Source organism: Schistocerca serialis, chromosome 2, assembly GCF_023864345.2.
Source record: "Schistocerca serialis cubense isolate TAMUIC-IGC-003099 chromosome 2, iqSchSeri2.2, whole genome shotgun sequence".
Classification (NCBI taxonomy): domain Eukaryota; kingdom Metazoa; phylum Arthropoda; class Insecta; order Orthoptera; family Acrididae; genus Schistocerca; species Schistocerca serialis.
In genome coordinates, this window is record NC_064639.1 from 980,030,075 (window position 1) to 980,054,579 (window position 24,505).

General features: G+C 36.1%; 1 protein-coding gene across 1 annotated transcript in view; it reads left to right on the top strand.

Moving 5' to 3' along the window:
- The window catches only part of LOC126458393 (uncharacterized), a 251,838-nt gene extending 227,991 nt beyond the window's left edge, over positions 1-23,847 (top strand). Inside the window, exons 8-9 of the mRNA XM_050095401.1 lie at positions 3,967-4,123; positions 19,043-23,847. Of these exons, the coding sequence (XP_049951358.1) occupies positions 3,967-4,123; positions 19,043-19,361 (476 nt within the window). The 3' untranslated portion in view covers positions 19,362-23,847. The remainder of the gene's footprint in view (positions 1-3,966; positions 4,124-19,042) is intronic.
- Positions 23,848-24,505: the final 658 nt, after the last annotated feature.

Genomic DNA, 24,505 nt, shown 5'->3' on the forward strand with positions numbered 1-24,505 from the left:
TGGCTGGTGAATGACGAAGACCTGGTAATAAATGGTAATAATATTTACTGAGAGGTTACACAAAGGACAATGTGAAGATATTTACAAAGCAGATACAACTAGCCAAAGTAAACATTAACAGAAAAGATGTAACTCCAAGAAACTGTAATCCTGCACTGCACAATACTGTTTGTGGTACTTCATCTAAAGTAGACTGATAAACTAACAGGAAAACCTCAACCTTTCTTTAAAAAAAAATAGGTGCTGCTTCTTGAGTTGTATACTTTTTTAGGTATAGTCTTTCTTAAGTATATCCTGATGACACTTCAAAGTGCCTATATCCTGTAACAGAAAAGAGAGCTCTAGCTAAGTCAAAGACCAGGCCATAATCAATAATCAATTTGAAACAGCATTACCTGAAACAAGAAAGACATATGAGCTGTGTGTGTGTGTGTGTGTGTGTAATTTTTTTTCTGCAAAATTTGAGTCACATGCAGAAAGCCTGCTATACACACATGAGTACTGTCTCTAGGCACTGTGGCCTGACTTTTTCCATCCTGGACCCTCCATTGTTTGATATTTCAAAATTAAGCAGCTCAACAACAAGAGACAATGTGTGGTGTTCCTAATTTTCAATAACAGCTTTCAATTTAGCTTGTTATAAGTAGCTGTTTCCTGTCATGCTTAAAAATAATGCTCATAATACCGCTATGTAAATAATGTGACAAATCAAGTCCACATAATCCCCATCTCATTTCCCTAACATGTATCCTCTCAAAAGTGGTAGAGTACTGCAAGCAGTTAAAAACACTGTTTCCTTCTCATTATCTGCATTTTAATCCAAAATAGCTCTAAATGCTATGCTTATGAGCCTCAGTAATATTTTTGACTCTTTCAACAATACAATTCTATTCAAAAATACTCTACTGTTATATTTTCAATACCCTTCTCCCCAACCCATCCTAAATTTTGTACCAGTCCACTTACAGAGAAACAGTCAACATTTTTTTCTGGATATTTCGTTTATTATTTTCTCTGTTGTTATATCCCTATTGGGTTTGATTTTGATGGTTGCAACATCGGCAAAAAACATTATTTCACCTTTGTCAGTGTAAGATGGATAGTTGTTTGAATGCAGCAAAAACTGGATTAATCTCAATATTGAACACTGAGAAACATCAGTAGTACTTTGACCACACTCACCACATGATTTATCTTGAAAGTGCATAAGGTATCTAAAATGACCCTTTGCTTCGCATCTGTTAAATATGAAACTGCAATGTTCCTACTCTCAGTATGTTCCAATATATAATTCAGTTTTTGTATTTTTCATTGTACTCTACATTGGCTATTAGTAATTGCAAGTAATTAGATGATTTTTTTTAAAAAAACAGAAAACATTTTGTTGAAAAAATATACTTGTTCAGTTGGTGGTGTTGATCATTGTAGTTCAATTTAACAAGTTATTATCATTTGCTGCATATGCGATGCATACAGTACTTGGGTGGCTTTCTTGGGAATATGTTACATTCTTAGGACATAACAAATGGTTTTTCTACAATCAGTATTGTTTCTTCAACATTCATCATTTATTTCTCACTTCTTCAGTTTTCCATTACATAAGTGTAAACGGCCAACTGTCATTTTTACAACTCACAATTGCGCTCTCTTATTACTACCATGTGGTTGTAGCTTCTGTCACTTATAAAACTTTCAACAATGCAAGCACTCTTAGGTATTATTAGAATTTGTGTCATATGTAAATTTTAGTGGAAAAAGATCAATGCAAATATTTTACATTTGACATCAAGGTCAGTGGAGAGCATATATAATTTTGCCCGCCCGGCTAGCCATGCGATCTAATGTGCTGTTACACTGTGTTGGCAAGTGCTGTGCAAATGCCATTTCCACATACACATACACCATAATTATTCTACCATGCAAACATTTGGAGTTACACTCGTCTGGTATGAGACTTTCCTGGAGCGGTCCATTGAGGACCAAACCACACAATAACCCTGGGTTTGGTGTGGGGCGGCAATGGGGTGGGTGGGCTGCTGTGGCCTATTGTAGGGTTGTGAACCACTGAGGGCTAATGCGGGTGAAGCCTCTCCGTTGTTTCTAAGTCTCCGGTTTGGTACATACGTACGTACATATATACATACAAGATATGTTTTAATTAAATTGTTTCATGAAATAAAGGGCTTTGAGTGTTAAATATAACATGATGAGAATTTTTAACAATTAATATTGCATCATGCAATTTTTAATTGGAATTAAATAAATATTTTGTTTGCCTACAATCATGTTAGTTCCAGGCATCAATCCTAATTGATCAATGCAAAACACACTCTCCCATCTTAACATTTAAAACTATTTAGTAACAACTGTTTACATAATGAACAATTATGCTTTAACAAAATTCTGTATTTTCGTTAGTTACACTACAAAGTGAACCACATATTCAAAGTACTTTGTAAGTCATGAACTTAAATTTCTGCTAAAGAATGTTGTCAGCTATACAGATTGGTAAAATAATTACAGTTGGTGTAATTTTAGCCATTCACATATCATAGTGCAAGGTAAATAAAATGGTAGCTACATATTCAGTAGAGAGGGCCTGATGGATTCCAAATTTTGAATCCTGAGAAACTCTTACTTGCAAATACACTCCTACACAAAACTTAAGGACAAATGTAATGAAACTTGGATGTTACATAGACAGAATTGCTACAGTATAATTCAAAGGTAACAAAGAAATATGCAATGTAATGAACAGAAATGACTGTGACGCAAAGAAAATAATTACACTGAAGTCATCATGATTCATGATGGTCCCCTGGACATTTCAAATGCTGGCATATGGTTCCTTATGGAGTGTATGATTACCACAGACCTCCCCCCACCACCACCTTCCCCCCCCCCCCTGCCACCCCCTCCCCCCCCCCCCCCCCCCCCAAGCTGGCCACAAGATTGATAAGGAGTTCTTCAGTACTGCATTCCATTTCTCCACCAGCAAAGTTGACTACGGCTGGTTGGTCATTGGTATATGTCGATTTGGTGCAATATATCTCCTTAGTGCATTGAGACTTAAGTCAGGAGAACGGGCAGACCAGTCCACTCACCAAATATCCTCTCATTCCCATAGCTCCTGCACATAGTCTGTTTGATGTGGTCACTCATTGTCATCCATAAAAATGAAGTCAGTTGCATGCACTCTTGAAAAGGCACCCTGGGGAAGGAGTACCATGTCACAATAACACTTACTGGTGAGTGTACTGTGTTCAAAGATTTGAAGGTCAATACATCTATGTAACATTATACCTGCCCACACCACAACACCTGGGCCAGCAAAATAATTACATGGGTGCATTACATGTTCTTATTTTTCTCCATGTGAGTGTATGTCCAGCATTCACAAACACAGATATTATAGAGCTTTATCTGATGATGAAACAAATGAAATATTGTGCATGCATGAGTTAATCCTTTTCTGTATTAACTTTAATGCATTGGGTTCAAATTGATTTATTGTGTTATTATTACTATTAATCCTGATAACTTAATGGCAGGCACCAGTGCTCTTTCAAAACTGCTCATATTCCTTCAGCATGTAGGCAATTGTTATTCTATGAAAACATCACTGTGTTTGTATAAGTGCATGTATGAAGATTGCAATGACAGACAAAATGCAACTGTTTAATATAACTTTTTCACAGAAATAGTTTTCCTCTTGGTATCTACATCTGGAGGAAACCCAAAGAATTTATAAATGTTTCATGATAGATAATTATTAACTCAGTTTCTAACAGCTCCTTTTCTTTGTTAGTGTATACTTTGATTCATTCCTCATCCCAAAATGTTCTCCTTCACAATGGAATCTAAGGCATAGTGAGTGGGTGAATGAATGAATGAGTAGCAGTTTAGAACAAATTTTCATGGTTGATTCCATAGTCACATAACTGCATTTACTTTTGTTTATTTCAGGGAAGCTCAGTGCTCTATATAGTCTGTCAGAAGCTGTTGTGCCCCTTGCAATTATACCGCTATACAATTTAGTGTACCAACACACGTTCAGCAGCTTTCCCTCAGCATTCTTCCTGACAAGTGCTGTTCTGACAGCTCCTGCTCTTCTGATGTTCATGTAAGTACAGTTTGCATGCGTTGCTAAGTAAACATATTAAATAAGAGTGTAACTTGATAAAAAGAAAAATCCAATCAGAAGACAGTTCAACTCAGTTCCCCTCTTTTACTTTAGTTACTAAACCTCATTTACGTTTCTCCATTTATATTAAAAGTCATCCAGCCTTAGTGTAACACAGAGGCTTCATTTATTTGTATCTCTCTATTTTTATTGTCATCCAGCCTAAGTATGACACAGAGGTAAAGGAGGTATTCAGCCATAAAAATAATTTTTGACCACTTATCCACTGAAATCGTATCTGTCTGAATATGTGTGTGTGTGTGTGTGTGTGCGCGCGCGCGCGCGCGCGCGCGCGCGCTGCGCGCGCGCGCAGGTGAGACCACGCATGCTCACCTCTTCCTCCTCCCCTCAATCAACTATTTGCTAAGTCTTTCCTTGGAAAAGGAACCCAAAAACAACAATCTTAAGTGTAAGTTAGCAGAGGTTCATAAATTCTGAACATTAAATCGCAAGATACTGGCTTGGGAATTTGTGTGTTTCATGCAGTCATCGTCGAAAGATCTTGTGTTCACTTGAGGCGTGACTCCTTGATGGAGCTAAGTAAGGGTTTCCATGCTATCGGACCATCGGCACAGGGAATCGAAGCCCGACTGACGGACATAAATAACACTGACAATGAGCAGACAGACCATTCCACCAGATCCGCCTGATGATGGCAGAAAGGTTATTCATCGAAATATCATGGGACTTCAACGATCGCACCCGGCTGGACACCCAAGAACTCTGGAAACAACACATACGCTGGGAAAGCCTCCGATCACATACTTAAAAGGATATTGTGGTTTACACAGTCAAATACCTTCAACACATCACAAAATATACCAGTGCCTACAATTTTTGTCTAATGAATTAAGTACATTTTCACTGTAAGTGTAGATAGCCTTCTCAATACCAGAACCCTTTAGAAACCCAAACTGTGACTTTGACAGTATTTTATTTATGATAAGATGGTTATAAACCCGATTGTACATTACCTTTTCTAAACTTTTTGAGAATGCTGGTAAAAGTGAAACTGGACAGAAATTTGATGCTATTTCTTTATCTCCCTTCTTAAACAGTGGCTTAACTTCAGCATATTTCAACCATTCAGCAAATATTCCACTCATAAATGACTGGTTACACAGATAGCTTAATATGTTACTTAACTCAGAATCACATCCCTTAATTACCTTTGTTGATATTTCATTGTACCCACTAGATGTTTTTGATTTTAAAGATTTTGTGATGGACATTACTTCTGCTGGGGTACTGAGGGTCAAATTCATATTATGGAAGTTACTTGAAATGTCTGGTCTGAGGTATCCCATGGCAGCATCTACAGAACCTGACAGCCCCATCTTTTCAGTAGCAGTTATAAAATGTTTGTTAAAAAGTTCTGCAGCGCTATACACATGCTGTGGCCACTGCATCTACTAACATCGAATCAGTTTGTTTCCTCCCTCTACCAGGTTTCACACCAAAAGAACCCATCTTTTCGAATTTCCAAATCATTTTCTCGAGATCCACGGTAGTAATCAGACCAACACAGTTTTTCAAACCCTTCAATGTCCGTAACTTCTGCAGATCAGTGTGTGCACAGTCATCATTCCTGTAACACAGCTTTACAGGCAGAGTATGATCCTGCATTGAGACAGTCATAGTGAACATCACAGACGCGAAAGGAGGAAAAGCCGTATTCTGACACATACAGCACCATCTATTGATCAATTTTCACACTTTTTTTTCTGCCATACATTTCCACCCTTCTCTGATAATATTCCATTGCAATTTGACGTCATTCTGACCAATGATGTTATTTATACAGTGTTTTGAAAGTTTAACTTTATAAATAATCACCCTGTATCAGATGCCAAATGTTCTCCTGGTTAGACCTATACAAAGAGTATGGAACATGGACATACAGGACAAATCATTCCACTTTTGTTGAACACTTACACCAACACTCACATAAAATTTCCACCAAAACACTGACATGGAAATTGTAAGGATAAACAACTCAAAACACCTCCTCACCCAACAAGAAAACTATCACATTCATAAAACTGTAATATGAAATAAAACAATTTATAAATGATCATACCAATCTGGATAACGACATGCTATTTAAATTAATATTCCAATAGTACACACCCACCCTCAATTCTTCAAAGCATTGAACTTCCATTAATAAAGCAGCTTCAAACATCTGATTACTTTACAAATTAGTTGATATGTGAAATATTTGACTTTCAGCATGTAAAACATTCATGACTGATGAGGTAAACCCTAATTATCTTGGTTTTATACTCTCAGATTATTTACCCCCAGACTAATGAAAAATTCAAAATCAAAACTTTTGTACGGCTGCAGCAGTCAAAAATTTAGAAAAGATTTTAAATTATTTTTTAAATTTATTGAAAATCAGAAAGTGCTCTCATTCTCAAACACTGATTGAGTACAGTCTGAGAAATTTTGCTCTACCTTTAAAAAAACAGTTTTTCGGAATTTATTATGTCACATTCCCTGAACTAAGTATCACACAAAGATATAATTTTGCAGGTATGTACAGATAACAGCTGCATCACAGTATGTAACTGAAGTGGTGTGGCAACTGGAAACATACTCCTTAGTTTAAGTATGTGGGAGAGAATGATTATCTTGGGCAAATGTCCAAATTGCACACACATTCCCAATGAAAATCTGGCAATCTATGGACCAAATGCACTGTTACACCCAGCCATAGTGAAATTCTACCATCAGTTTGATCAAGGCTGCACAGACTTTGGTGATGGTGACTGGGAAGGGAAGCCACCTACATCAACCACAGGTGAAGATGTGTAGGCAATCAAGTAACTGATTCATGGGAATCACAGAGTGCCTAGAGCAAACATTGCTCAGCCAATGTGCATCTAAATAGGCAGTGCTCATTCCATCATCCAAGATCATCCGCAGTATCAGAAATTGTGCTCAGGTTGGGTTTCTGTGATCACTGTCACCAGCACACAAAGACAACACCATAAAACAACACTGTCACCTGCACACAAAGGCAACACCATAAAGAACAAGTGGTGTCATAAATTAAGCAAAAGCATTTCTCTCATGTATGACAGTGCTACACTTCACAAGGGGTGCACAACATAAGCTTTGCTTCAATGTCTTTGATGGGAGGTTTAGAAGCATCTGCCATACAGCCTAGATCTTGCACTATGTGATTTCTATCTTTTCTGCAAGCGGAAAGAACAACTTGGGGGAAAGAGATTTTCCAATAATAAGAACATTCACCTAGTGTTCTTGAATGGGTTGATGGCCAAGGAGTGGATTTATAGCATAAAAGGGTTGAATCACTGGTAGAACATTCAGATCATTGTTCACAGAGACTTGGTGACTGTGTTGAAAAATAGTGTCATGTATCTGTGTCACTTTGAAGTGTAAATGCAGCATTCAATAAAAGTTACTTGGCCTGCCATAACAATGTGCAACTTTTTTGAAGTCATCCCATACATTCAGTGATATATGTATATACTGTCTACAAATTTGTTGTAAACAGAGATTAGTAGCAAAGAAGTAATAAAATTGGAAGTTATGCATGATGTTGAAGTTTTACTGCATGAACAGTGAAAATGTAGTATGCAAGAAAATATTCTTTTCCTTATTTTTTTGGAGGGGGGGGGGAGGGGGGGGGGGTTAGCAAGATAAGATTTTTAAATGATGTATAATGTTTGTTGGAAGTCATTAAGTGCTCTCATTCTCAAATACTGGATTAATATAGTCTGGTTCATTAGCACACTGTAAGTTATGCTGCCTCAAGACAAATACAGTTTTAACTTTTTTAAATACTTGACTTAATGTTTTACATCTTTAATGTAAGATTACACCTCTTAATGAGCATATTATTATAGCATTTTAAATTGTTGATTTCAGTTAACAATTACATGAGGTACTAGAAATAAAATTTGTATAGCCCCTGGCAACCATCAGATGGGCAACCTTAAATTGTGACTAGATTTAGTTATATAAATTAAATATAGATATATGATCACGTCTCCAAATGATTCACTCAGAAACTACCATTCCCCCACCCGCATTCAGTTCCTGCTCCACTACCATCACCTCCCAGTTTTGTCCTTACGATCCCCACCCCCTTCCTCAGAATTTCACCGCCCCTACTCTAATCATATCTCTACTGGACATCAAATGCATTTTCCCTAATTTACACACACACACACACACGCACACATAAGAAAAAAATTTTAAAAAAATTATTCATGAGGTTGGCAGTATTCACAACCTTTACTGAAAGCAAAGGAATAAACATAAACACTTTTCTGAGTGTGTGACCACATGAAACTGTGATATATTTTTTGTGTGAAGTTTATAAAAGTAAGCAGAAGAGGAAAAGAATCAAAATACACATTAAGTGAATTCATAAGCGTCAAAAAGTTGCCAAAAATGTATGGGAAATTTTAGTATCCATCAGTGATTTGGGTTCCTTATCCAGCCCAAATGTTGACAGAGAAACATGTCAGAGATACTCAGGTTGCAGATGACAGCCATGGCTCACACCTGCATGAGGCAGGGCCACCATGGCAAGCATGTGAGGTGGCGCTGCCCTCTGATGAGCGTTTACCAATATACTGCAGCCCAGTACTGCAGCCAGTCTGTCATTAGTCACCGAAGCCTTATGTACATGCCATTGGATAACAGAATATTTTGACCTTGCCTGATAATGTTTGGTGAGTTGAATTTTTCCTGGATTATGGTGTAAGCTACTCTCTGGACTTGTGTTAGTTATTAATTCACCTCATGATCTCCACTATCACTCAGCACTGGAACTGCCTGTTTTGTTCCACTGGTTTCGTCATTATAAACAGTGGAAGAAATGACGCACTGTGTTTCTACCTACACAGATTAGGATAAAAAAGCAACCGTGATATGTTATACTTCATCATCGGGTAACAATGAGGGGAAAAAAGCAGTGGACTTAAGAAAATGTAAACAAGAGATAATGATTTTTGTGGTGATTGTAATTTAAAATGCATTTTTTAAGTGTACAAGCAGATTCATTGCAGATTAAAACTAAAATATAGCCAGCCTATTTGTTAAATAAATAAATCATGAATGTGAAATGTAGTTTCTTTTCTGTATACTAAGCTTGTCATTATTATTAGTTCTATCATATGTTATCAATATTTTGTCTTCTTTTTCAAGGCATAGTACCAATTAATTCCATCCTACACAGCTGAGGTCACCATAATTGCTGTTGTGACACTTGACCCAATTAGGAAACAATGAGAATGTGTGGTAATGTGCAATTACTGACCATTAGATTGCATGTATACCAAACCTCTCCAGAATATCAAATGCAGTAGCTTCTACAGCTCTGACAGCTATCCACAGATATTTCTTTCATAGTTGGTATTGAACTATGACATAGGAAACACAGACTTCTCTGAGGATGTAATCAGTTTATAACATCTTCAGTAGTTATGACCCATCAAGCGATTAATTGCATTTCAGAGCATTTAATTCAGTTCATGTATATACCTTCTTGCAAACATGGCCCTCCAGAAACCTCATGGCAGAACCTCTGGAAGCAGTGTTTGCAGATCACAACTGGAAGCATCAGTGACAATGAAGTTTTGAGTCAGGCCTCTAGGCATGTTAAGATTGCCTAATGGTTAAGGCAACTGCTTATAAGAAGCAGAAAATCTGATTTTGAGTGCCACTCTGAAACAAATTTTCAACTGTCACTACAAATTCATTGGACAGTCTTGTTGAAGCTTCTCAGTATTTCATCAGAGCATACAATCATCTACAGGCAATGATACTGACTAATGATACAATAAAATGCCAGAAGAGTTGATAATCATGGTGAAATGTGCTGTACATAGAGGTCTTTCTTCACAGTTGGTGTTCTCCTGAAGTTAGTTACAAATATTTTTGTTTGAAAGTGGTGGACAGTTGCTCTATTATAAAGTCCAGTTACAAAATATGATGCAATTGCCAAGAACCCTAACAATATTTACTATTTTGTAATTCTTTAAAAGCACAATTTGAATAACGTTTACATACTGATGCCTGTTACTTTCACGATTTATTATTCATAAGTGCTGTTAATTCAGCTGTTCACAATATGATGATCTTTTTATATCTGCTTCTTATTATAAATGACAAATTTTTAACCATAGGGGTGCCACATAGGCCATTTCTTACCCATGAGGGTTGTCGAGGGCACTACCCTCCTCCATAATCATCACAAGACCAAATGGTCCTATGACTTTTAATTTTTATGGCATTATAAAACTCACCAAAATTTCATCCTCCTAGCCCACTTAGAAGTATGAAAAATTTACCTGCTATACATTAAATATCATATGAGTAATTTTTTACCCATATGCAGTATAACGCAATTTGATAGCAATAAACCCAGTTTTCAGCCTCATGATATGTCGGACTGAATTATAACAGTTTAGGACAAAATAACCTGAAATATGAAAAATTTGGAGATTGGATGGTGCTTTATATCAGCGCAGTTTTCGGTTCCCTACAGACTGGTGACATGCAGTCATCTTAGATTTGATTCTGCGTTATCAAGGAGACAAGCAAACTGATCAATTTTGCCTTGCTTCAGAAATATGGAATCTATCTCATCATAGCTGTGCAGTTGCTCATTTTTGCAGTACATGCTGAGTAAACGTGATAAGCATAGGATAAAATACTGTCTTTTGTGTGATGCTGATGAGTGCTACTTTCTGAATGGATTCGTCTTACTGTAGTCAACATGAAACTTGTGATCCAAGCAAGGGTCTTGGTCACCATGTCACTATAAAGTTGGCACATCCATTCCTCTAATGTGGCCATAACATCACGACTGACAACTTCTTCATCTCTGTGAAAATGATAAATGCGCTGAAACAAAAAGGGACAAGTTCAGCTGACACTCTTCAGAGATCATTCACTGAGATCTCTGCTGTGGCGCGAAGTGGAGATGACGCATTCTGCGCAACGCATTTGTACAAGTCAGGCAACAATCTTCTCTTATGTACCAAGGGAAAAAGAAAAAAAGTTCTTGTTCTGAGTAATATGCATGGTGGGTGTCAGGTCAATGAGAATACTGAGAAGAAATGTCAAGAAACCATGAAGTTTTATAATATACACTGAAGTGCCAAAGAAACTGGTATAGGCATGCATATTCAAATACATAGCTATGTAAACAACAGGCAGAATATGGCACTGTGGTCAGCAATGCCTATATAGGACAACAAGTGTCTGGTGTGTTCTTAGATTGGTTACTGCTGTTACCATGGCAGGTTATCAAGATTTAAGTGAGTTAGAACTTGCTGTTATAGTTATGAGCAATGGGACACAGCATCTCTGAGGTAGTGATGAAGTGGGATTTTTCCATACGACCATTTCACGAGTGTACCATGAATATCAGGAATCTAGTAAAACATCAAATCTCTGACATCGCTGTGGCTGGAAAAACATCCTGCATGAATGGGATCAATGACAACCGAAGAGAATTGTTCAATGTGACAGAAGTGCAACCCTTCCACAAGTTGCTGCAGATTTCAATGCTGGGCCATCAACAAGTGTCAGCTTGTGAACTAAGCAATGAAACATCATCGATATTGGCTTTCAGAGCTGAAGGCCCACTTGAGTACCCTTGATGAGTGCATGACACAAAGCTTTATGCCTTGCTTGGGTCCATCAACACCAACATTGGACCGCTGATGACTGGAAACAAGTTGCCTGGTTGAATGAATCTTGTTTCAAATTGTATCGAATGGATGGACTGGTACAGGTATGGAGATAACCTGATTAATCCATGGACCCTGCATGTCAGCAGGGGCTGTTCAAGCTGGTGGAGGCTCTGTAATGATGTGGAGTGTGTGCGATTGGAGTGATATTGGACCCCAGATATGTCTAGATACAACTCTGACAGGTTACACATATGTAAGCATCCTGTATGATCACTTGCATATATTCACGTCCATTGTGCGTTCCGGCGGCCTTAGGCAATTCCAGCAGAACAATGCAACACCTCACATGTTCAGAATTGCTACAGAGTGGCTCCAGGAACACTCTTCTGCGGTTTAAACACTCCAGACTTTGTCGAGTCCATGCCACATTGTGTTGCACCATTTCTGCATGCTGATGGGAGCTGTAAACAATACAAGGCAGGTGTACCAGTTTCTTCATTGTAGTTGACCAAATGACTAGACTCTACAGTGACCAAGCTGGCACCCAGTGATGGCCTGTGTGTGTCTTTTACAATGTTCTTGACCTGGCCATGATCAATGATCACACAATTTTTAAGTTACCTCTAAGAGGATTTCACAGTGAGACTTTATCCTCAGAGTAGCAGATTGCTGGCACCTGCAAACAGCAGAGAGGGGCAAATCTCTCCTTGCAGGCACTCAGTACCGGTGCTGGCCAACCTGAAAATAGAAGGCTTTGTCAAATTCAGATTTCTTGCAAAGAACAAAAGAAGAAAAAAAGTCACACATGGTTCATGTGCAACTAGCACGTGGGGAAAAGCTTCCAAGCCAAAACTCTTGTCAAATGTCTGAACTGTGAGCCCATCCCAGCTAAGAAAATCCTGTCCCCTCCTTTGTTCATAAATATTTCCAAATATTTATGATTCTAGAGTTAAATTGTTTGTTCTTATGTTTTTGTTCCTTGATTGCAAAAAGGAAGAAAACAAACGGAGTAATTTAGTCACATGCTGCATTTTAGAATCCTTAACAAATACTCAGTACTTACTTTATTTGTCTGTAAAAGTAAAAATACTATTAGTACTCGTATAAACAGTATGTTCTGCATCTGTTTCAATCTGCTTATAAAGAAAAACCATGTAACATTGTTTTACTAACTTGCTTAAATTATGTTTGATGAAAGCCTGAGGAGTTTCTTCTGTAAAAAATAAAATCAAAATAAATTAAAAATAAATAAGATAAAAAATAAAAATGTGTACTTCTGAGGCTTTATTTTTGACCAAGTACTATTAATTTTAGAGAATGCATTATTCTTTGGTTACACTTTGGAGTCTTCCTGAAAGTATTGTTAACATGATGACACCCAAAACTCCACCCAAAACTCCACCCAGATACCATTAAAACTGAGGACAAAACTATAAATGATCCATTACACATTGCCAATATATTCAACTGTCATTATACAAGTGTAGTTCAAAACCTCATACAAACCCAAAGTAGTACAGACATCAGTCATAACATCACATTGAATCCCAAAACTATGTTTTTGCATCTTGTAACAGTACATGAGGTAGAGAATGCTATCAGCAAACTAAAAAATAAATTATCCTGTGGCACCGATGGCATTCCAGACAAAATCATTAAACACAGCAGATATATTACTCCTCTTCTTGTAGATATAATTAATGCATCTTTCAGTATTGACACTTTCCCTAGAAAGCTGAAACAATCAATTATAAAACCATTATACAAAAATGGGTATTGTTATGATGCAAAAAACTACAGGCCTTTATCAATGTTATCTTGTTTTTCAAAAATTATAGAAAGAGTAATGTATGGAGACTCTACTTTCCTAAAAAAAAAGTGGAATATTGGTCAATGAACAAAATGGCTTTCGAAAGAATAGATCAACTGAAACAGCTATATACAACTCTCTAAAACTTGTCCTAAATTCCATTGACAATAATGAAGTAAATTGTGGGGTCTTTTTAGATTTATCAAAGGCCTTTGAGGTTATTAATCATAAACTACTGCTTGAAAAACTTAGTTGCTATGGAGTCCGTGGCATTGTTCATGCATGGTTTAAGTCATACTTATCTGGCAGATGCCAGAAAGTAGAAATAGTTCATGATGGAAAGTCATACTTTTCTGGTTATAAGGAAGTTAGTTATGGGGTGCCCCAAGGTTCGGTGTTGGGACCCCTGTTGTTCTTGATCTTTATACATGACTTGCCAATCTATTTAACACAAGCTGATTGTGTACTTTTTGCTGATGGTACAAGTCTCTTTATTAAAGCTCAGAATGAGACTGACCTTAACAGGAAAATTGAAGCAACAACAGTTGAAGCAAGTAAATGGTTCAGGGACAACAGTTTATTTGTGAATGAGAAAAAAACATTATGGATGAATTACAGACATGTGTCAAATAATGTGAAGCCCAATATAACTGTGAAGCTAGGCCAATAGAATATACTACAAATGCCAAATACAAAATTCATAGGAATTTGGTTAGATAGCATCTAAAGTGGGACAAACATATAGATGTACTCAATAAAAAATTAAGTAAATGTTGCTATGTATTTAGAATGCTCAAAAATTGCTGCAGTGATCAAACAGTATTGTGTACATATTACGCATTTATGCATAGTCTTTTGCGATATGGTGTCATATTTTGGGGCAATTCAAGTCAGGCAAAATGCTCTTTTTATTATTCAAAAACGAGCGATAAGGATCATAAAAGGAGCTGCACCTAGTGATCCATGTAGGGAATTTTTCAAGGAATATAAAATCATGACTCTCCCATTCAATTACATCTATGAAAGTATATGCTTTCTGAAGTCTCACCCCCGGTTTTCTTTGTTAAACAGTGAGTTCCATGACTATACAACAAGACAGAGTAATAACTTTCACAGAGAAGTGCATAAGAAAGCCCAGTTCGATAAGAGTGCAATATACCACCCAAAAATTTGCTATAGTGCTCTTCCCTTAAAAATTAAAAGGCTTCGGAAGCTGAGCAGTTTTAAAAGTGAACTCAAAAGAATGTTAATTGGTAATAGTTTTTACAGTGTTAGTGAATACATGAATTCTTCAGAAAGATAGCGTGCCTTCACCTATCTTATAATTCACTCATATACAAACTTGTGTCATGGGGTAGACTCTTTTATGTACACACAAAAATTAATTAATTTGTCAATATAGAGTGCTATAATCATTGTTTCTTGTGCTGTCCATTATACACAGAATATATATAACTTATTTGTGTCCTATATTGTTACAAATTTATATCATGTAAGCTATAATTATTTTTGCCTATATATTTAATTCAGATTTGTTCACTGATATTTTTTACATAATATGTTGTTATTCATATTTTTTCTGTATGTAACACATGACAAATCCCATATCATTGTACATGATAAAACGGGTGCTCAATAAATCAAATCAAATTAACACAGCAGTTTCCTACTGTGTGTAAAAAAAGGCCCACGTGGTACTTAAAGGGGTTTAGTGAAGTCTGGTACTTCTAGTGTACTTCTCATACAAGGAAAAAGTGCTGTAAATGCCATAATGAATGAACTTACTCAAAAAATGTGCTCCACATTTAATAAGGGTGAAAAGGTCACAGGAATATTCTGTGATCTGATAAAATCACTCAGTTCAGTGAACCATTACTTACCTCTCCACATATTACAGATATATGGAGTCAGGGACACTGTTTTACATTGCTTCAATTCTTACTTAAAAGACAAGAAACAAAGATTAATTGTAGGTTCAAATTCACGCAATTATCCCTCTAACTGGAAAATAAGTTTCTAAGAAGTCCTGCAAGATTTAATACTGCATCCCCATTTATTCCTTTTCCACATCAAAGACCTTCTGCTTGATATTGATGTTCATTCAGTTTTATTTTCTGATGACACATCTGTTCTAATTACATTACGTTACATTTATACTTGTTCCATAGATCATGAATATAACATTTCATAATGATGTGGAATGTGTCAATTTAAACATAAGTTTTCATTACACTTTTTTTTTTTTTTTTTTTTTTTTATTCATCTATTGTGGAGAAGAAGCTGTCATTCAGAAATTCTTTTAATTTGTTTTTCAATGTTGGTTGGCTATCTGTCAGACTTTTAATATTATCTGACAAATGATCAGATTTCTTTGGCAGCATAATTCACTCCTTTCTGTGCCAAAGGCAGATTTAACCCAGAACAGTTAAGATCATTCTTTCTTCTAGCATTGTAGCTATGCAATTAGCTATTATTTTTGAATTGGAATGGGTTATTAATAACAAATTTCATAAGTGGATATATGTATAGTGAAGGTACTGTGAACATCCCAGGTTCCTTAAATAAATGTCCACAAAGTGATCTTGGGTGGGCTCCAGCTATTATTCTGATTCCACACTTTTGTGTAATGAATACTTTTTCTCTTAAGGATGAGTTACCCCAAAATATGATGCCATATGAAAGCAGAGAATGAAAATAGGTATACTAGGCTAAATTACTGATATGTTTATCACCAAAATTTGCAATAACCCTAATAGCATAAGTAGGTGAACCCAACCATTTCAGTAGATCATCAACATGTTTCTTCCAATTCTATTTCTCAACAACACACACACACTCAGAAATTTTGAATATTCTGCCTTAGCAACAGACTTGTGTTCAAAGTCTACATTTATCAATGGTGTTATGCAATTTACCGTACATAACTGAATATACTGTGTTTTCTCAAAATTTAGTGAGATTCCATTTGCAGAGAATCATTTAATAATTTTCTGAAAGATATTATTTACAATATCCACAGTTAATTAATTCCTGTTTGTTGGGTGTGATTACTATACTTGTGTCATCAGCAAAATACAGACGGACAAGTCATTAACATACATTAAGAACAATAAGGGAACCAAGACCGAACCCTGTGGGGCTCTGCTGATTTCTGCAGACTATCTGTATTGTTAAATTCAAGCTTCTGCATTCTTCCAGTTGAATATGAATTAAACCATTTATGTACTGTCCTACTCAGATGGTGATATTTAAGCTTATCTAGAAGAACTTTGTGATTCACACAGTCGAAACCCTTTGAGAGATCACAAATATCCCAATGCATGATGTTAGGTTATTCAGAGCATTTAATATTTGATCAGTTAAAGCATACATAGCATTTTCTGTTGGAAAGCCTTGCTAAAAAACAAAACTGACAGTTTGTTAATCCTTCATTTTTACAAATATGTGAAGCTACTCTTGAATACATGACTTTTTCAAGAATTTTGGATAAAGCTGTCAGAAGCGGGATTGGGCAGAAGTTGTTACATCAGACCTATACCCTTTTTTATGCAGTGGTTTGACAATAGCATATTTCAGTCTATCTGACAAAATGCCCTGTTTCAGTGAGCTGCTACATATGTGGCTGAATAAGAATAAGAATCTTTATTAGCCGTTCAGTATTTTCTTATACAATGGGTTTTGTCGATAAGTTCAATTACCATATAAATGTTAATTTCACAATAAAAAAGAAAACATTATACAAATTTATATTAAGCAGGGAGTATTCGTGTTGATGACACTATGTCATTATCATATACATGTTGATAACACTATGTCATTATCCTAAGATATTGATACAAATATAGAGCACTTGAAATAGGTCTATGCCTATATGTTAGATATTGTTTTTCCAAATTTAGGTCCTACTACAGCCAGAGGTACCTTTCTCTATGTTAAAACAGCAAATCTGCCATATTACAATCTTTATATTCATCAAGAGAATCCTACCTATCTGCCATAAATTCCAGGCAAGGTTTTACTTTTGAGTGAATTTATTATTTTTCTGATTTCAATAGGAGAGGTGGGTTGAATTTCAGTTTTATCAAATTGCGTAGGTATTACCTCTTCCATATACAGCCTTGCATTTTCTAATGAATAGCTAGATCCTATTTTCTCTAAAACACTTAAAAAATGATAATAAAAATATTCTCTATTTATGACATTTTGATAACAAACTCTTCATTGAGTCGATATACGTACAGTCTTCCTGTGCTCTCAGTTTGCCTGTTTCTCTTTTAACAATATCCCAAATTGTTTTAATTTTATTAACAGAGGTGCTAATCTCAGACATAATGCACATACTTCTGGACTTTATAAATAACTTTTCTTAATACAGTTCCTTTAGTAAGCCATGGCTTTTTAGATGTTTCATACAATTATGTTTCACTGTTTTCTTAGGGAAATTGTTTACAAACATACTCACAAAGGTATCATGGAATAGGTTGAAGTTTAAATTAGCATAAGGTTCGCCGTATACTTCATCCCTGTCTAACTGTTGCAAGTGTTTCCTAAAACTTGCAATTGTTAAATTGTTAACTGAGCACACTGTTTTGGAGGACTGTTTTGCATTACTGTATGGAGCTATGTCATATACTGTAACTAGCTGTGCATCATGATCAGAAAGACCATTCTTAACAGGAAAAGTTTTTATCTGATCAAATTTATCTTGATCTATAAAAACATATATCAGTTTACTGCTTTCCTGTACCACCTAAGTAGGAAAATCAATAACTGATGTCAAACTGAAATAATGAAGTAATACTTCAAGGTCAAGCTTTTTACTGGACTCTTTCAGAAAATCTGTGTTAAAGTCCCCACAAACAATAACCGAAATTGAAATGCCTGAAATAATTGCAGAAGGTGTCATCTTTTTTTCATTTATGCTGCTCTTGTCACCTGGACAGGCAACACATTTATTCATTACCCTACATAAAAAAACTCTTTGAGTTGGCACATCAGACAAACTTTACTTTTATTCTCCAACAATAAGTTAATTACAAATTGAGTTATGATGTTGATAATGTAAAGAATCTTATGAGACAACATGTGTATTTAACACTGAAAAGATTGCTTTTTACTTTTCTGGTGGAAGAAATGTATATAAAATAATGTAAACTTTAGTATTTCTACTAAAAGATGTTCTTATTGTAAAATTTGACATGTCTTCTGTACATCAATCAAATTATTTGAAAATTGTACATAATGAGATGAATAAATCACATTTCACATTATGACAATGAATGAATGAATGGAGCAATCTGTATAGTAAAGAAGAGTTAAGAGAACACACAGAATAATAGAAAACTTCCTATAATTTATTTTTTACAGCTGGATGTATGTGGAATACAGAAAAAATTACGCAAAAGAGACCCAAAAGGACAATACTGGAGAGCAACCTATCGCTGCAGTAAACCATAGCTTTGAACCGAATGAATCTGCATCTCCAGTGAATGGTGCTGATCCTGGAAACTGTGAGTGTAAACCCAGAGACATCGATGTTGAAAGAGGCTGCAGTAATGACAGTGAAGTGCCACTAGATACTACCCACCGTCAAGGTGAAATTAAGGAAGAAGATTCTCAACAGACTAAGAGACAAGATACAACAAACTGTCATAAACAACCTACTCATAGTAATCAAATGAACTGATGTTGGATCATGGATAACTGTTTTTGAAATGGGGTAATCCAGAAAGTAATGGCTGTTTGGCTTTATAATTGGAGAAACATATTTTACTATCAAAAACCTTGTCATTTACAAAATTGAATCTTATTTCAGTTCTCTACAAAATAAGCTCCACTATTTAAATATTTTTCACATCTATCTCAGAGCTTTAGATTTCTTGTGTTGTAGTCAGTTGCCACCATTCCTTTAAGCTAGTTGTTGACTGCATTTGTCACCGCAGCAATACTTGCTAAACATTTTGTGCTGACAACCTTGTTGGTGAGCACCTCCAACCTACATTTCCCACCCAAGAACTCTTTGGGTGATTTTTATTCTCCACTGAGTTCACAAAATTGTCTAGGATGGCTGACAGGCACATAAATCAGAATGTGTCATGCACATTGGTTCATTCATTGTCATAATTTCACACTACTTTCTCACACTTGGTTCATTCATTACTACCATCATACAGTTCCTTCAGTTGCCCATGAAATTATATATATTTGAATTTCTGAGTATTCATAAACTGTGTAACACACTTGACTTCACAGTCAGCAGGACTTTGTGTCACTCAGTTTACTTTTAAACAGACACAGAATGCACAATAACTTATTTTGATTGACACTCTTTTAACATAAAGACAGGATGATAAGGAAAACATTCAACCTTGGATAGAAGCCCGATATCACTCTCTGCAGTGGGAATGTAGCATAGGTCATTACTTCCTGGATTACCTTCCTACATTATACATTTCCTGAGATATGTACAAACACCAGCTCTTGATTGAAAATACCCAGGACAGCCAGATTTTGTGCTCAGAGTAGTATAGATGGCAATTTGATAAACATTATAAGTTGACAGCTTGCCAATGTAAGTATTCAATGCTGTTGGGTTGAGTCAGTCTAGAGCTTGTTTGCATTTACATGCATTTTTCCATCCACGTTAGTACAAAGTTTCAGATTTAATATTCAAAGACTGATTTTTTAATATATATATTTTTCATAATGCTCTGTTATAATAAAACAATGTAATGTAAAGCTGTGTAATTTTGCTTTTCTATTGTATCTTTCTTGACAATGAAACATGGATTTGAATGGAAAAAGTGACTAGTCTTCTGCCATAGAGATCAAAAATTCTCTTAAGAACTCATACTTCTAAGTTTTCATTGTTTACTTTTTGATTTCTGTATCTTACTTTGGATGAATGCAAGTTTTGTTTTGCTTCAGGCATAATTCCACAATGAGTTGATAAGACATTTACTTGAAATATCATTATTTTACACTATGGGAAACATTTCATTTACCTTTAAGTGATTTGTTTCACAGCATGAAAGAAGACAGGATAACAAATTTATAAGTGCAGCCTTTAATGGCCAGAGTCCATTTCAATAAAATGACCCAACATGATGTGATACTGTTTTGGCTAGTGCTACATGCAGGCTTCATCATGGAGTTATCCTGATGAAGGCTGTTTGCAGTAGTAGCTGACATACTGGCAGCCTTATCACATCCTCACCATCCTGTCACATACCCAGATGCAAGAGCATACCCAACATTTGAAGCATGGGGAGAGGGGTTGGGGGGTGGGGACAAAACATAATAATTTTGTAGTCGATTAGTTTTTATGTATCACAACAAGTAACTCTGGCTTCACTTTCTTCAAATGGATACTGATTTTACATGTTTGTGTGTGTGTGTGTGTGTGTGTGTGTGTGTGTGTGTATTTGTTTAAGTGTCGGATACAAGTTTGGATTCTGAAGAATATGTCTCGGGATTTCTCCTGCACCTCAATGGGTAGACTCTTTCCCAGAATAATTGTACTGAAATAATAAATTTTGTTTCTTTTATTCTGTTTCAGTTACTGCAATGTAACAATTATTTTATTAAAAGTCTCAAATTGTGCACTTCCTGTAAGAGCAATGCCTTATGTATCTACTCTTCATTGTTGAATAAAATGCTCCACCCTGTTCCTTGATGGAAATTTTTGCTGATAATAGAAATTAGTTTCAAATGCTTTGGGACTGAAGGAGACCACTCACCAAAAAGTAGAAGTGTCGAATCATCAATGGCCAGATACAGAAATCAAAATAAAAAAAAAATAAAAACTTGCTGACTTTCGGAGTAAGACACACACACTTACACACTTGTATATACCAAACTATCCACTTACTTGGTGCCAGCTGGACAAACAGTGCCACTGCTGCATTTTGGCAAGTGGGCTGTGTCACGGTGGGGATGGTGTCGGGTGTGTGGGTTTAGGGAGAGAGAGGTGAGAGGCAGGGAGAGGGATTAGGGTGGGTGGTTAACAGGTCAGAGGGAGGCAGGCAGTTTGCCAGCTAGGACTGCAGGAGAGAGGGGTGGCAGTTCATGGGCTAGCCATGTGATGCACAACTGTCAGAGCCGGTGGAGGGCAGCACATGCTGAAGGTGACATGGGGATTGCAACGGAACATCAGTTTAGGAGGGGTGGGAAGAACTGAGGGTAGCGTGTCCCTCATTTCAGGTCATGATGAGAGATAAAGCTTGATTATTCTCATCATGCTGAAGGTGACATGGGGATTGTTACAGAACACCATTTTAGGAGGTTTGGGAAGAATTGCGGGTAGTGTGTCCACCATTTCAAGTAATTATTAGAGTTAATCAAAGCTCTGATTATCCCTCATCATGCCTTGAAATGAGGGACATCCTACTCAACATCCTACCCACTCCTCCTACAGTGTTAGTTGGTTGCCCAACTGACACAAAATCTAGTCCACCCCTATGCCACTCCCACTTAAAAACCCTTTCCCCAGTGGTCATACCCCTGTGGTAGACCAAGGTGATAGACCAACCCAATCCACCCATCCAGCACCTCCTGCTCCAGACCTGTCAAAGGCTTATCCTACCCCATGAGAGGCCAGGGCACCTGTGAAAGCAGCCATGTCATATTACAACTCTCCTGAAAACACTTGCCCGTGAAAGGCAAAGGCCCCGAGTTCAAGTCTCGCTCCAGCACACAGTTTTAATCTGCCAGGAAGTTTCATACCAGCGCACACTCCACTGTAGATTGAAAATTTCATTCTAGAAACACCCCCCAGGCTGTGGCTAAGCCATGTCTCCGCAATATCCTTTCTTTCAGAAGTGCTAGTTCTGCAAGGTTCGCAGGAGAGCTTCTGTAAAGTTTGGAAGGTAGGAGACAAGGTACTGGCAGAAGTAAAGCTGTGAGGACGGGGTGTGAGTCGTACTTGGGTAGCTCAGTTGGTAGAGCACTTACCCGCGAAAGGCAAAGGTCCCGAGTTCGAGTCTCAGTCCGGCACATAGTTTTAACTTCCACTCTACTATTTTACCCCCCGCACATTCCTCGAGCACCAAATTAACCACTCCTGATGCCTCAAGAGATGTCCTAACAAATTATACTTTCTTTAAGTCTAGTTTTGTCATAAGCTTTTTCTCCCCATCCTCAGTTATCCAACTGAGGGCCAATTTCAGGTTGTATAGGATCCTATGCAAAAAAAATATAAGGTTCTTATTCAGTCTCAAACATATACATATATTTTAACTTTTGAAGGTGATATGTAATAAAATTTTATTTCATTAAATTAAACACTAACTGAGCAAGATAATCAACATTACTAATGATCTTAATACTACCCACCTGAGTCAATCTTATTAGCTCGATTCACTTCACATGGAAAAAATTGTTGTTTATGAATAATAAGTCTTTATCATAAATTTGAAATGAAATTTTTTGACAACCTCCTACTTACGTCATGTGTACATTGAACCTGTCCAATGTAATGCTCCTGTTCTCAATACAGATGAAAATTAAGCTGTAGTTGGAGCTTTCTCAAGTAATGTAATGAGCTTATTGCAATAAGTTAAAAATTTTGGAATGAAAACAAAAGATTATTTTTGTATATGTAACATGAAGAATCAATGCTTATGATGATTGTTGACCATAATTACTCCTGATCTTTGCAAGGTCTTTTGTGAACTGTATATGCATCATGTGGGAAAGGTTTTATACTTATGAAATGTTTTGACATAAAAGCTTTGTAATTGTTTCATTTATTAATTGTCTTTACTTCCCACAAGGCACCTGACATCTTACTGATCCTTTTAAACAGCTATTGACTCTACAACAACAATTACTGACATTATGCACCAGTAACTATTGACTGACTCACTGACAATTTAGCGACTGCATATATGTAAAGCTCTGCTCTTTGGTCTAGCACCAGCCCTTACATGGATTGATAACACAATTAATAATTGCATTTCTTGTGATATAGTTATCTTAATTTATTATAATTTACACTGAATGAACGTTGGTTTAAAAGAATTTAAATAAGGCAACATGTTTTGCAAAAACAAATAATAAACTGGAAATACACATTTTGTTTTGCACAAAACTTTCCTGTTTTAAATTCCATAATTTGTTTAATTTTTAATGACTAGTTTTTTTTAAATCAATCCATACTTTGTTGTCACATAACATGCTTCATACAATCAACAATTGTAGGTGACTTGTAATATCTAACATTATATATAGACTAATAAAGTTAATCTAAGGATACAAGTATAATAAATGTGTTGTTGCTTCTTCAGACAGATGTTGTTTTACATGGTTATCATTCAAAAAACTTCAACACTATAACAGCATTTATTTTTCAGATATTTTTCTGAGACTTTTTCAGTAGTTTTTAGATTTGTGTCACACTTCTACTTCCAGATATTATTTATAAATTTCATGTCCATATATTGTCAGATTTGTTCATATGTAACTTCCTCTGTATCTAGTCCAGTACTCATACAAAAAGCAGTTGTCTTCAAACATTTGTGTATAATCTCATACATACACATGCTTGGAATGGACATTAGATATAGCTTTTCAAAAAAAAAGTTTGCAATGTTGTTTATTTTTAGTTCCCACAATGGCTCAGATGAACTTTTCTTCTAGTTTAAAACCTTCAAGTGGATTAGTTTTCTTAGAACACCAGAACATTATACTATACCTAACAACTGAATCAAAATATGCATAATATACAGTTTTTTACAGCTAAATCACTGATATTATATAAGACATTCATGACATGAATGATACAATTTTGTCAACTTAGTATGTTGTCTATGATTATTCCACAACATACTA